This window comes from Saccostrea echinata, unplaced genomic scaffold (assembly GCF_033153115.1).
Source record: "Saccostrea echinata isolate AGI-Se365-2 ecotype Australia unplaced genomic scaffold, CSIRO_AGI_Sech_v1 ptg000030l, whole genome shotgun sequence".
In the NCBI taxonomy this organism is placed as follows: domain Eukaryota; kingdom Metazoa; phylum Mollusca; class Bivalvia; order Ostreida; family Ostreidae; genus Saccostrea; species Saccostrea echinata.
Window position 1 is genome coordinate 2580109 of NW_026889779.1, and position 15013 is coordinate 2595121.

The 15013-nt window shown below is 32.9% G+C and overlaps 2 protein-coding genes across 2 annotated transcripts in view; one reads left to right on the forward strand and one right to left on the reverse strand.

Moving 5' to 3' along the window:
- The window catches only part of LOC133197101 (AF4/FMR2 family member 4-like), a 41070-nt gene extending 34662 nt beyond the window's left edge, over positions 1-6408 (reverse strand). Inside the window, exon 1 of the mRNA XM_061332943.1 lies at positions 6063-6408. Within this exon, the coding sequence (XP_061188927.1) occupies positions 6063-6082 (20 nt within the window). The 5' untranslated portion in view covers positions 6083-6408. The remainder of the gene's footprint in view (positions 1-6062) is intronic.
- Positions 6409-8730: 2322 nt separating this feature from the next.
- Positions 8731-15013, forward strand: part of LOC133197103 (uncharacterized) — a 29783-nt gene continuing 23500 nt past the window's right edge. Inside the window, exons 1-7 of the mRNA XM_061332947.1 lie at positions 8731-8793; positions 8889-8925; positions 10201-10286; positions 11529-11664; positions 11987-12106; positions 12361-12399; positions 12877-13044. Coding sequence (XP_061188931.1) covers positions 8759-8793; positions 8889-8925; positions 10201-10286; positions 11529-11664; positions 11987-12106; positions 12361-12399; positions 12877-13044 — 621 coding nt within the window. The 5' untranslated portion in view covers positions 8731-8758. The remainder of the gene's footprint in view (positions 8794-8888; positions 8926-10200; positions 10287-11528; positions 11665-11986; positions 12107-12360; positions 12400-12876; positions 13045-15013) is intronic.

The following is a 15013-nucleotide window of genomic DNA, read 5'->3' on the forward strand; positions in this document are numbered from 1 at the left end:
TAAATTAATCTTTTGTGAAATAAAAATCTTCAAACAAAGAGTGATTATTTTCATTTCATCTATGACCTTCATCTTTGTCAATTTGGAACACAGTGTCATTATTTACATGATTGAACTCAACATCATGATCATTTCACCAGATAACTCCTCTAAATATGTGGATAGGCTACTGGATTATTGTTTGCCAGCACTTGGGCATTAAATGTCAAAAAGACTACTCTGAAATTTATGACCAGTGTACAGTTTACATGAGTGTAAAGCTACTATTAAACAGTACATCTGCCTTAGCTATCAAGAAATCTACAATCTTATGGGTACAGCAGTTTATTGCAACTTATATTTACTAAACGAAAAATTTTACCGGAATTGAAAGGCTCAAGCTAATTAAACAAATTAAATGATTCAATACTAAAGAAATTCTTTATGAAATAATTTCACCTTAATATTGTTCTTCATTCACAATAATAAACAATCGTGTGTGTGTTCATTTGTATCAATTTATAAAATCTAAAAACCAAAGAAGCCAAAAACTTGAGAACATGTGAAATGCGGCACACTGGCAAAGCCAGAGTTTAGATACAACAGTTACTATAACTCTGAGAAACAGAGAGAAATATATATGAGCCTGTAATGAACAATCTCCCAGATCTTGGCTAATTCATGCTGACTTGGCATTGGTTTCTCACTCCATAGTGTCACAGACAAGTATAGATAAATGAGAAAATAGTGCTACTTTTTCCTTTCCCTTTGTCTACAGATTTTGTAAGAAAAGTCTTTATATAGAATACAAAACTTCACTCCAAAAGCTTCATTTCTTTTTTTCTCCTATATTACTTCTGTATTACAGATTTCTTAAAATTACAACTAAGCGTGCAGTTTAAATTAGCAGACTTCAAGTATGTCTGCTTTGCTAAAAAAAAAATACTTCAAATGAAACAAAAACAATAGCAAATCAGATGTAACTAGTCTGAAAGTCTATAAAATATTCAAAAGAAATGTGTGCATATGTTGGTCATGCTCTAGATTGGTATTTTAATTAATCAACAATTAGGTAAGTTAAAGGGAATGGGGACTGCTTTTACCTCACCTGTATTCATTTATCACCATATATACCTACATTAAATAGATAGTTGACCCAAATTTACAAAAACACCAAATGACTAAACCTTACACTGCTTTTGATGTATCAGAATGATCCACAAATGTATTCCAAACTGACATTGCACAAAAGTGGGGTAACATAAGCAAGGAGTATTTTATCTGAAACATTGTTAAAGGTTCCATTCTGCAATATTTCAAGGAAGAAAACAAAGATGATAACCTCAGCACTCACAATAAAAAATTTTAAGAATTTAATTCATTTGAAAAGTTATAGTCCTATTTATAACAAGGACATCATGTTTCAAAATAATGTTAGTGTTTATATTAATGTAATGTAATAATAGTGGGGGGGGGGGGGGGGGGGGGGGTTAGTCCTAAATGTAATAATGTTGTGCTCAGGGGGGGAGGGGGGTGTCATTCCTACTTAATGAGTGTAAACCATTACCAAACCCTGCATCAGAACTCTTAACTAGGAAAAAAAATACTTTGACTGATGGCTCCACAGTGAAACTCTTCTCTGGTGGCCATACATCAGGACTACATGCTACATGTATCACAAAGCAGGGCCACAACTACATCAATTGCCTCACTTCAGATCTACCATAGTATAACCAGCAAATCAACAACATGAATTATATTCATACTACAGGTAACTCTTGATGGCTCGAACTTTGATCTCTCGAAGTTCTTGATCGCTCGAAGTGAATCTTCGGTCCCGAATTTTTCCCCATTATAACTAAGCAAATTTACTCTTGATTTCTCGAACTCTTGATCTCTCGAAACCCTTGATCCCTCGAAGTCAAAATGCAGTCCCGCTATGCATATTCTATTATAATTTCCCCTCGATACCCTCGAAGTGGCTTTGTGTATACAAGGTTATATAATTAGCACCTTTACCTAGACATTTAAATGGCCCCAGGCAGAAGACGCGGGTCTAGAGGAACGGGATGTTTATTAAGGTAAGACTATGCTGCAAGGTGATAATTGATTTATAATTAATCATTTTTTGCCTGTATGCTGTTAAAAAATTATCGTCAACTGTCTTACGATAATTTAGAGAGGCAGTGTCAGTGAAAAGTAGTAATTGATTAAAAGACGAAACACTAATTTAAATTTTTATTTCGAGTCAGTGTCAAAGTTAAACGAAATATGAAAAAGCAGAAACAGCCTCAATGTCAATATGACGGCTATTATTGGATGAATACTTACAGAACTGCGCTCAATGATCATGTTTGGAATAGTCAATGCTATACATGTAAGACGCTGTAAAATGTCGTTTTCGTGTAACGAATGCGTAGTATGATGTCCGTATTAAAAAACTAAATAAATATACATGAAATGACGATATACATTTTTGCTTTACTCAGTTTAATGAAATATTCATCTAAAGTATGAAAAAATATTGTTGTTTTATAAAAACCACGTGTAAAAGGTTATCACTGCGTGAAAATCGTTATATCCGGTAAGACTAATTTTAAAACCTGTCAACAAACCCGGAAAATTCCGGACTCTTGAAAACTCGAACTCTTGATCTCTCGAAGTTTTTCCTTGGTCCCGCGAACTTCGAGGTATCGAGAGTTACCTGTATCTAGAAAAGCCACAAGTTGACCACTGGCTCCAAATCATTTCAAATACTACCAAGCAAGATCACATCATGATCTTTAACCTTACATCAGAACTAACACATCTGTGTCTTGATCAATGGCCTAACTTAGAACTATTTATACTTAATAACAAGATTCAACCCTGACAGTTCCTCCCACATCAGGACCATTACAGGGCAATGTCATAAGTAGACTAATGGCCCAAATTCAAAAATATTACAACTATATATATATATATATATAGATATATATATATATATATATATATATATATATATATATATATATATATATATATATATATATATATATATAGTTCTCAAGAAATGTCACACTTTGAACAAGGCATTGAATATTTAAGAAAAAAATAACACTGAGGTATGAACTGATTTACAATATACTGTAAACTAAATTTTATTCGCGTGCAAGAAATATCCGCGAGTTTCGCGACCTACTTTAACTCGCGAATATTAAACACTGTGAACCATTTATTTTGCTTTGTTTTAATAAAGAATATTCCCTAAGTCGCTAAAACTAATCGTCGTGTATTGATTTCAAACTGACAAATCGTGCATAAAAGATGACGCAAATAATAGTTGGTTTACAGTACATGCAGTTTAGTATGATTTACATGTAAAATTGTACCTATGCAAAAATATGCATAAATAATTGCTTTTGTAAATATAGAGTAACAAGGGCACCACAAAGCAGAGCATTCCCTCCATCAATCCCGACGTGAATTATTACTTGCATAACTTGCGTAACTTCCGTTACGCAAACATGCACTGATTCACACACACACACAAGGACACTACTATATATATCCCTTCCAATTTTGAGGGGATAATAAGTTAAAACAGGTGTTCAAAAAAAATTGAATAAACACAATAATGAATGTTTTAAAAAATTTGTATGCACACATTGTATAACACATGAAGTTGCAAAGAACAAATGATTTATTAAACCAAACTGTTTTGACTGCAGAGAACTCTACCACTTAACTGTTACTATCTAAGTTACACATACAAATTATTTCCAGTGAAAGGGACATAAAAAAAAACTTATCACTTTAAAGGGCATCAATTAATCACTGCTTCAAAACCAAATTATTAAGATACTTTATAAAATTGTACACAAAACTGAATATGGTAATACAAGTGTACTTCAAATGAAAGCATTCATGCACTTATTTCCTGAACAACCTTACTTGCTCATTTCACATGTAGGATATGATAATAAGAATATCATGTTTATATGTAGGAGAATATCTGTATCTATTGAATTTTCTTGCAGAAGTATGTGATAGAAAAGTGCAATAAAGTATAATTTAAATACAATTGATTGATTGTTTGTAGTTTTACATTCCTTGTAAGATTACTTCACTCATATGAAATGTCACCATATGCTGATGAAGGGACTCAAATTTAGACCTATATGTAAGGGGTAATGTAGAAGTAGCACTCCTTAAGTGTAAGGGAGCCAGGGCCCCGAAGAGGCCAAGACCATTGCTTTTAAGGAATGGTGCTATGACTGTGAATATACTGAACTGCTTAAAATCCACTGTTTTAAATGCTGATAAATATAAACTTAACTTATTAGTGGTATTTATTTTAAATAGAGTGTATAGGAAAAAAATAGTTTACTGAATTTATTTAAATCCACAATTCTTCAACACTTCTATAGTGTAGTGAGACGAGTTTCTGACTTTGATAGTGAAGGTACTGAGTCCAACTCCCCCCCCCCCCCCCCCCCCGCCCCCTCCCCCCCAGAAAGCTTTTTCTTAATATGAAATTATAATTTTATAAAATTTACTAAGGTCTTGCCCAGGTGGGGGCACAAGAAGGAGAATTTGTACATAACAAACACTGTTTTCAATGTAAATTGTATCCCTCCATTCCTTTAGAGTAATGGAGCGCTCAAACAAAAGAGTGACATCATAGATATTAAAGGACACTCAGGGCTTTGGAGTCGTGAAGGATCTTCATCCTGCCAATGCCTGGATACTTGTTTTTTAATGTCTCTTCTGAAAAACCTGCAGTTTTTACTTTAAAATTCCTAGCACTAAGGCACCTTAAGTTTTTTTCAACAGATACTTGTGTTTTGCAAGCAAATTTTGAGACAAAAATATTTTTTCCACCCAAACTTACTTGTGACAAAATAAATAATGCTAGATGCTTCAATAAAGTCAATTTCACTCAAAAATTCTCTTACGATACCTGTGAAAGTTTTCAAAATCACAATGATTTTTTCAAAACTAAGAATGCCAGATGTCTATCAAACATGAGTTATAAGCTTTCTAAGGCATTTAGTTCTGTTTGATTGTAGATATATAATAAATTCGGTTTGATAACAATCATTGTAGATTCTGAAATATGTGAGCTACAGAAGTCTATTCTTCGGAGATATACAAAGGACAGAAACCAAAACTGAGGCCTTCTAAAATTCTTGGAAATTGATCATTACTGAGGCATTTACAATATGTACATGCCAATAATATATCCAACCGATGTTTGGGGCAGCTCAACTTGTAGTCGTTTTTTTCTTAATAAGGGGGAGGGAGGGGAAAGAAGAGAGTGAAGATTAGAGATGTTCAATATCAAATTTAGGGGGCACATTCTTTTATACTTTCGGAAAGTTTCATTTTTAACTTTTTCTCAAAAAAATATTGAAAGAGGGGTAAGATCTCTGACCAAAATTTAAAGGGTGTTTTGCCGGGGGTAGTTTTCTTTGGAAATCCAGTGATTACAGTAGTTTTCATTCTACCTCGAGCTGATAATTCATATTGAAGTGGAATATTTACTAGTTGAACACTGAATGACCCAGTGTCTGTGGTACATGTTTGAGCACTAGCAATTGTCATGACAATACTCGAACCTCATGAGCATATCCCATGTTTACTTTTGTCCAGCATCTGCCTTTGTATTTTAATATTTAGAGAGAACTTTTCAACACTTACTGAAGATATATTTAACTCTGAAATTATTTGTTACCAAGACATTTAACTCTAAATTCTCAGGAAGTTGTCAGGATACTTCTTCCCTAGTGATTTGTCATAAAAACAGAATTCCATTAATAATTTTTAAAAAAAATAATTGTGTGTGCATAGTAAACATATCAATGGCACATATATTGAACCACAAATCTAAAATTCTCAGTGAAAACTAGTTGATATGAAAATATGCATGTAAACGTGTCTTTAAGCAAGAATAGTGAAAAGTCGGGTCGGGTAGTTCACTTTCTTTGGTGTCTGATTTGTTGTCTAGCATATCTGAACAAGGCCATGCAGAGATGTCAAACAGTTCAACGCTCCATATATGGATGTAGTGCTTTTAGGGATATATTTGGTTATCAACGTACCTGTTCCTTGTGTGGTCCATTGTGATTTCAATAAATTTTATGACTGTTTCCAATATACAGACTTAGGAATTTAGAGATAATGTTTGTGACTTCATGTCATTCCACGAAGAAGTGGTCCCAATATGTCTATTTCGTCTACATTATGACACAAGTTCCATGTACGTTTCACAACACTAAACTGATTAAAGTCGATGCTCTGTACAAACAAGTTTTGGTATGAACATTGGAAGTTCCATCAGTCATTCGTAGACAGAGATATGAAAATTTTCACAAAGATAAATATAATTTCTGGAGTATTCAGCAGTTTTCCTCCATTATTACCCTATTTACAGATGTTCGGAAATAAGGCAAATTCTTCCGCGACGTCAACATAAATACAAAAAGATTCTTTAAAATATGTATCTAAGCAATAATTGTTTTGTTTTGTTCTTCTAAGAATTGTTGATACAAAAATCAACATGATCTAGTTACTTTTGTTATTATTCGGATATTTTTCATAAATGTAACTTCAAATCATTCTTATTACATCGGAGTGAGGTCAGGAGGAGTAAATAGGCTTTCGTATTTCCTCGGACCTTTCCGTCATGTATACGAACTAACAAGTTGCACCGGAAAGCTCCGAGTGTGTGCGATTCCAGTGTCCGTGCAATCTTTAACAATGTGAAAACTCAGGATAAAAAGTGGGTATCGGTAGGTAAGTTTTTTTTATTATTAAAAAATAACTTATGAATATGAAGTTAATAATGGGAGGAGAAATTTTCGGAATTAATTTTAAAAAAGTAATTGTTTCCTGAGGTTAAAAAAAATGAGTCGGGCCGTTTTCAGTCAGTCGGTCGGGAGAAGGCAAACTAACATTTTTTTTTAAGATGGCCTAATATAAAACTATTTTTCATGTATTCATGTATGCAAAATTTTAAAAAGTTAAATAAATATGAAATAAAATTAAAGGCTGTGTAATAGTCTGCAGAGAGAACTATATTTTTGCCCTTATAAAATAAAAATTCTTATATTTTCTTTTACATTTTTTCCCTTTTATTTTAAGAATTGAAATTTTCATTCGTTTAGGTCCACAGATTGACCGTCCTCATCACCTAGATTTCCCCTGTTTCACTTGCTACATACATAAGTATTACGATAATACATAGTAACTTAGTTTATATGTATTTACCATACTCTTGGAAAACAAACAAATAAAAAAAACCAAATAAATAAATAAATAAATAAAGCTTTGATCTACCTCTACGCCTCTCGGTCACAGTGAACAATTTGGAAGGAGAAACAAATGTGAGTTTCATTTTCTTTATCGTCCTTTTTTCAATTCTCAAATTGCTCCCAGAAGATTGAACTTGTTCAAAGCATAAAGGAGCGGTGAAAGGGGGTGGGAAGGAGGCGTGAAATTAACGGTATGCACATACTTAATAAATATTATTTCAGATTCTTAGAAAAAAACTTTAAAAAAAATTATGTTATTTATATCTTTATTTCTGATGAATAAAATGCTACGCATCCTGTTGGTTGAAGGTTTGTGTTATTTCGTTTAAACAGTATAATTAAATATCTCGTTTTTAATTTAAGGGGCTTCTACACAGATTTGAAGTTCATACTTTCTCAAGTTTTCTGTAAAATATCATAATTTAACACCGATGTTGCTATAGCATTTCACACTGAAAAATAAGAAAGTATGTTCAAAATCTTTTTATTAAATTATTGAAACTACGAATTTCGGGACGCGTTTGATTGAGACATCCTTGCACTTTCACAAATAAACAATACTTAAGAAAAGTAGAAATTTTATTCTGTATAAATGAAAAATATTAAAACTATATTCCAGAAAATTTAGAGTAGAAATGTGAGAAAGCAAAACCAACTCACCACTATTGTCAGTCCGTGATCAGTGATGTGTGCATAGTTTAACAAATCGAACAAACCCGGTGAAACGTAAACATCAACAATAGCAGAGCTTGTACCATATTCACAAAAACATTTGTTTGACCTGATGTAAAGAAGAATTTCGTTGTTATAAACATGGCCGTAGGAACCGGGGGGGGGGGCACGGGGGGGGCGTGCCCCCCCCAATAATTTTGCCGATATATAGAATACTATAGCTTGTGCCCCCTCAATAATAACGTCTGATGACCTTTTTTTGCTTGTCAAGGAATTTTGGTAGTTGATAGTGCCCCCCAAATGAAAATGTATGTTTGTGCCCCCTCAAAGTGAAATTGCTTCCTACGGGCCTGATAAAATTCTAAGAATATTCATTTAAGTTTAATTTATTTAACTGGTTTATCTTTATTTTATTTCTCTTTTTTTGTTTTTGTTTTGAATAAGCATAGAAATTTAAAATGTAAACAATGCAACTGTGTTCAGGTCTCTTTAAAGTGATCTTTCATATATTCTTGCTGATGTTGACAGAAACAGCCTGAATAATGCAATGGTACCTAGTCCTGTCGTGTGTGTAGAATATTTTACTTGAGTTGCGTATGCGTCGTATTTTGAGGGAGAAAATATTTTATTTTAAAAAAGCAGAAAGGGGGAGAACGATAAATGAAACAAAATTAAAAAAAAAAGTTTTAAAGAATCCAAAAATCAGAGAGGGGGGGGGGGGGGGGAGAGAGGGTATCCGGATTTTTAGAATCCTACCTTCTGCAATTCTACCCACGCCATTTAGAATAAACTGTCCCATAATTCCAATAATCATGGCGACTGGTTTTGAAATCGACGATTTGGTGTGGTAAGAAAACAGTGCAGATCACACGTTCTTTTGTTTCATCAGTGGTTTTGCAGGTCAGAAATGTTTTGGTATTAATTTTATATCTATACTTGCAGGGCAAAGATGAAGGGATTTCCGGCATGGCCGGGAAAGGTAAGCACGAGCACCGACTCTTCTCCGGTTTATCTTCTAGACTTACTCAGAGTTACCTGCCCATTCGTAATACCCAGCATATTTTCAGCCAAATTTTTGATAAATATTTCTTAATAATCACATTGAACCTCCACTGATCTCCCATTTGATAACAATGAATCAACAAACATACGTCTGTTTTGAGAAGGGCAGAATGATTTTAATGTATCAGCGTTGAAAGGGAGGTAATTCAAAACAAATAATGATGCCGTAGGGTGAGTTGATATTTAAAGCAACACGAATTCAAATTCATTTTTTTTTTTGCCTTTTTGGTGAGTCCTCTTTGATGAATACATATGGATGTATTGTTTAAAAGATAATGGACTATACCTGCACGTCTCTCAGTTTTGATTTTTTTTTCATATTGCGTCACTTGAGAATCATGTTATAACAACCATATTTTGATCCATACCATACAATTACCAAAATAATATTTAAGTGATAGCTTGTTGAAAAATTCCAAATGAAGCTTTTATAAAGGACACACATATATATAAGAAAATAAGAATTTTTTTTTAAAAAATTTGATTTATATACAAGGTTGTCCCTAAGACCCAGGGGCTGGGGAATTTCCCTGCCTATAAAGATATTATCCCCCCAGTAATTCTGGTACTCCCCCTAAACTCTCTGTTAGGGAAAGAACCCCAGAACCCCTTTTACTTTTTTAATGTCCCCTCCTATTTCAATGCCTAGGGAGAAACCTGTATATATATTTAAGTGGGAAATGGATCTGTTGAGGCAATAAAAATTGATTTTTGAACATGAATGGGTTAAGTCTCCATTCTATTGTGGGGATTGTGCTTGTCTTGTATACCTCCATTCTTTTTTAAACAAAATAGATGCTTGCATCAAAATTACAAAACAAAACCTTCTTTGTTCTTGGTATATAGGTGCAGATCATATTAAGAGTTTCTTTTGAATTTCAAGAGGGTGCAAACCTCTCAGAAATGCAAGATTGAAAAAATATGACTATTCCATTTTCAAAAATGCCTCTCAATGTAAATAGGTCTGTACTTCTAAGCTTATTCATATAATAGAATAATAAATGGTAATTTATTTTTGTTCAATTTTAAATTTTGCATAGCACTGTTAAAATAAAATGGAGTCAAGTGTAGTTTCATCTTTTAAAAAGTTCTCTTAAAGTATAATAATTGAAGCAATTGAATTGTATCACCATTAACCATATGAAATCATCTCTATAAATAATCATATTTACATTAATATTTACATTTGTAGATTATAGAGCCTAAGCCTGAAGTGAAGAAGCCTGCCAATAACAAGAAAGTGCACCACTTTGTGTTTTTCTTTGGATCCGAAAACTAGTAAGTATGACCATAGTATAATATTATCAATCATTCAAGCATGAATTTCTTAAAATCTCTGGAATGCCTTCTGGTGAGAGTGATGCCTTGAACAGTGTTCCATATGTGATGTTTTTCAGGTTATGTTGAAGAAAGACATATGTACTATTTTAAACTTGTATATTTACGCATGTTGTTAATTATGCAAAATAGTACCTTATTTCATATTTGGGTTATTTCCACAATACTTGAATAACATATTGATAAAAACTGAATAAAACATGTATAAAGGCTTTGGTTCACAAGGGGGATAATTATGCAAAATTTTTCAAATGATGTATTTAGTATAAATTACCCCCATACCCATAAATTTCAATGTTTACAATAAAACCAATGTCTCATACTGTAGGGGAAAACATTATGAGTGCTAAAATATACAGGAAAAATTTAGACGTAGAAAGTATATCAAATGACAATTAAATATGTAGCATAATTTGCTTTTATAAATAATATACTCTTTTGTCATTTTACAAAATAAAGGTAATTCTTAATGGCTATAACTTTATTTATAAAATTTTTGGATTTGCCAAAGTTGGGTGCCAGTCCTGATCTTTTCTCTTAAGGAGGCTGGGGGGTCAACAAATTAACCATCAAATATAACTTAATTTTTTTAGATATGATATCTTAAGCTGTCAACTATCATTTGGTAAAAAAAAAATTTCATACATTTTATTTTTAAAATTTGATCATTTTTGTATATCGTTATATAGAGCTCTTCTTCTAAAGGAGATCAATATAGTCTGAAAATGGCCACAACCCCCCAGCCGCCTTAATTATCATGCATCTGTACCCTCCAGCCTTTGAACCTGGTTCTTCTGAAATAAAAGTTCTTGATTTTTTTGAGTGTTTTGCTAGTCCTAATATGTAATAAAATACCTGATATTTTATTCATTGTAAATGAAAAATGCAAATTGAAATTAAAATAAGAAAACATTTAGAATGAATGCTGATGACATGTATATCTAGATCTCTGGAATACTCAATATCCTGAAGATTTTTAGTAGGTGTCTTGAACTTCAGAGTTTTATCAAGTCATCTATATATATGTGCAAGCAGTGCTCCCCCCTCCCCCCCCCCCCCCCATTATTTTTTTTAAATAGATGAATAACATATTAATCACGTTTATAAAAGAATTTATCCATTAAAAATGAAGTTTAAGTATTTTCTCTGGCGCTAGTTTTATGCTTAGCTATTTTCTTTTAGTGCTTGGATTCCAGAGGAAAATGTCTACTTGTATAGTGACCACAGAGACAAGTTCAAACTTTCAAAAAGAATTCCCAAAGGATTCAAGGAAGCCTTGGAAGCAATTGAAGATGAACTAAAGGAAAAACCATTTATTGTAAGTAAATTGTATTCTGTTATTTTTTTTGTTTATCTTCGTTTCCTTTTTTCCGTGAAAAACGTTTTTGATACCAAACTTTTGTTTGTCCTCAAGTTTTGTGAGATAAATGTTTATTAGGTAAAAAAAAAGTTACAGTAAAAAATAATCAAATGCGAGAAACAGCTACTTTACCGACATATGCTTTAAAGATCACATAAGACCAAGTGTGCGCTTAACATTCTGATAGTTTGACTCTTGGTGAAAATGTCCAATTATTCTTATTATAAATTTTATTTATTACATATGTATTATTGTTATTTATGTATTTTTGGATCTTCAGAAAACATTTAAGACACAGGAATTACCATCAATTGATGAAGAATTGGCCCAGATCTTTCCAGGAAAACCATCAGCAAGTCCTCAGAAGGATTACACAAGAGAACCGTTGAAGGGGAAAAAGGTATTGCATTGTTTCAAATATTTGGATTCCATTTTTCAATGGTATATGTATATGTCTGTGTGTATACATGTATCTGTATATTTATTATTTACCTCAATGCTTGCGCATCTTCTTTTCAGTATTTTGAAATATTTTCTTTAAATCTTATGCTATATGCAACCTTTTCATTTCTGTTTTTGCAATTTTTTTTTTCTTCTGCTGAATGGTCTTTTAAGTCCTGATGTTTTCTTTTATATAATTTATTCTTATTTTAGCAAAGAAGGAAAACAGAAGAGGGAAAGGAAACCAGTAAGGTAGGCAGAACAAAGAAATCATTTACATAACATCATATACTACTGAGGGTGTGTGAAAGTTAAACGTATAATAACATTCCAAAACCATATCAAGACTACTCTTATAAACATAAAAAAAATCTGGATTGTGGGTTTTGGATCACAAATAGATAAAAATCAAGTTTATAAATGAAAAGCACATTCTATGCATGATAGGGACAATTCATTTATGCTAAGCCTCGAAGAATTGAAATACTCTCCTATTTTCAGAATTATTAAGCCCCAAACCTCATTTGCTTTGAGATTTCATTAATTTTTTCTTACTGTATATTTTGAAAATGAATAAAATAAGTAGATTGAAGTACATTGTATGTAGATTTTAAATAGTTAATTAATTTCTGCTAATGAGTTATTGGGTTGAACCATCATCAAAGAAAATACTGAGATATCCTCATGCTTCAGGAGGGATATTTCATTTAAAGACATACTTTGTTATAGTCCACAGAGACACAGACAAAGAGGAAAAGAGCTTCAGCATCAGAAGAACATCCTAAACCAAAGAAAGCAAAAGTCATTGCTAAAGTGACAGGTTCTCCCAGCAAAATCAGCCTGTCCCCTGATCACAAACTTAAACCCAAAATCAGAGCAGAACTACCATCTCCAAGGGTAGGAGTTTTAATTTGATTGTTGTTTCTATGTAGAGTTCATTTGACTGACTGGATGCATGCCAAAGGACATTAAAAGCAATTTGGCTACATAATTTTAGAACAAGGTCTATCATATGCAGCCATAATATGGTCTTATGAATTTTAGATTATAAAAAATTTTGGCAAAAATGAGATATAGTCAGGGATAGACATTACTGTAGAATTCTAAATATATGAGAGGACTTGATTATCGCATAATTTCATGAGAAACACAACTCATGAAGTAAAATTACTTGCTTTTATTTTTATGGTGCTAAAATCTATGCAAAATCCCTTGATCAACCATCCACTCGCGAATTATTGTTATTGCAAATTGACGTTAAAGAGAATTTTGCGATAACAAGTACTTGTGAAAAATAAGGAATCTACAGTAACTTGCTCTTTGGGCAAGTGAACTCTGACTGTCTGAATGTAAAATTTGGTTTCACAGAGTTAGAAGGAGAAAATGACTTGGTTTATTGTCTTTACCATTTTTACATGTTTTTCAATAATTTGAATGCTTGAAAGGTGATTAGCATTTGCTATCATTAAAAAAATACCATGAATATCTATCCCTGGTGGTCTGGTCAACTATCATTGATCTTTGGGCCATAGAAGTCATTTCTAGGGATGGGTATCAGCAAAAATAGCGTGATATATCACAATTTTTTCCAAAAAATATCACAAAATCCTTAGTCATTCCTACACAAAATCTTAAGACTGAAGAGACTTTGCATACTTCGGTATTGCAGAATTAACAAGCAGTAGTTACATGTAGTTGCAGTTTTAGAATCTAGGAACACTTAAAGCCATGGAGAGTTTTTTTTTTCTTTCAAAGAATTTCACATTTGGGCCAAAAAAAAAATCAAATTTGTGTGGATTAAGTTTGAAAGGGTAGGCTAATTAACAAAATGGATGCTTATAGGGCTGTCACGAGTACCCGAAATAACAGAGAACCGCGGTCCAAGGAATGCGGGTGGTTACGTTCCGATTACTTGTTCGACCCGCGTGGTTTCGACACGAATCCATGTTCGACCCGAGTGGTTTCGTTCCAAAGCAATTAATTGCTTCGGAACGAAATTAATTATAAAACACTTTCAACAGTTTAAAATTTTATATTTTCGTCTACATTTTTTTTATATCGACCACGTATATTTGTGTTAATTATCGTATGTAATTTAATTTGGAGAAACGTACATTGTTTAGACAGTGCATATGAACAGAACAGAACAGAACATTTATTTTCTAATTTAGAGCAGACAAGTATGAAATTATGTGTTCACGGTACACTTGAAGAAGTATTTGATTATTTTTTATGGAAAACTGTTCAAATATAATTCATTACTAAATCAAATTTATCAACATCCATGCTCCGCGATGGTAGAAAAAAATGTTAGGAAACCTTCTCACCACTGCTCACTGCATGTTGACTCCATATACGGAAACAACTGCCTATTGACACGCACATCTCTGAAGCCATACAATATACAGCTACCGAATATCCATTTGTTTACCGCACAGTGAATATCCCTGTACTCAGGTATTGACATGTTGGGATATATAATATATTATTAGAGTAGGTCGAAACCACCTAGGTCGTAACCACGCGGGTCGAACACGGAATCGGAACGTAACCACCCGACACCGGTCCAAGTTGTTCGGTTCGGTTCCGGTTCCATTTTTCCGGATTTCGGTTCGGGTCTGGTTTATATATTAGAGTCTGTTTAATACAAAAAATGGCGTCGAAATCAAAGGAATGATGACGATAACAGTGATAAATAAACATCACAACTGAAATCTACTTCATTCCATGACAAAACACTTGTCACGGAAGTATTAGACAATTATCAAAACGAGCAGGAATGGTCAGGTTGTGGCTAATAGTAGGCCAAGTCACCGATTTCTAGACGTTCGCATGGTTAAGACTTGTCTTCAATGTAAATTTAATG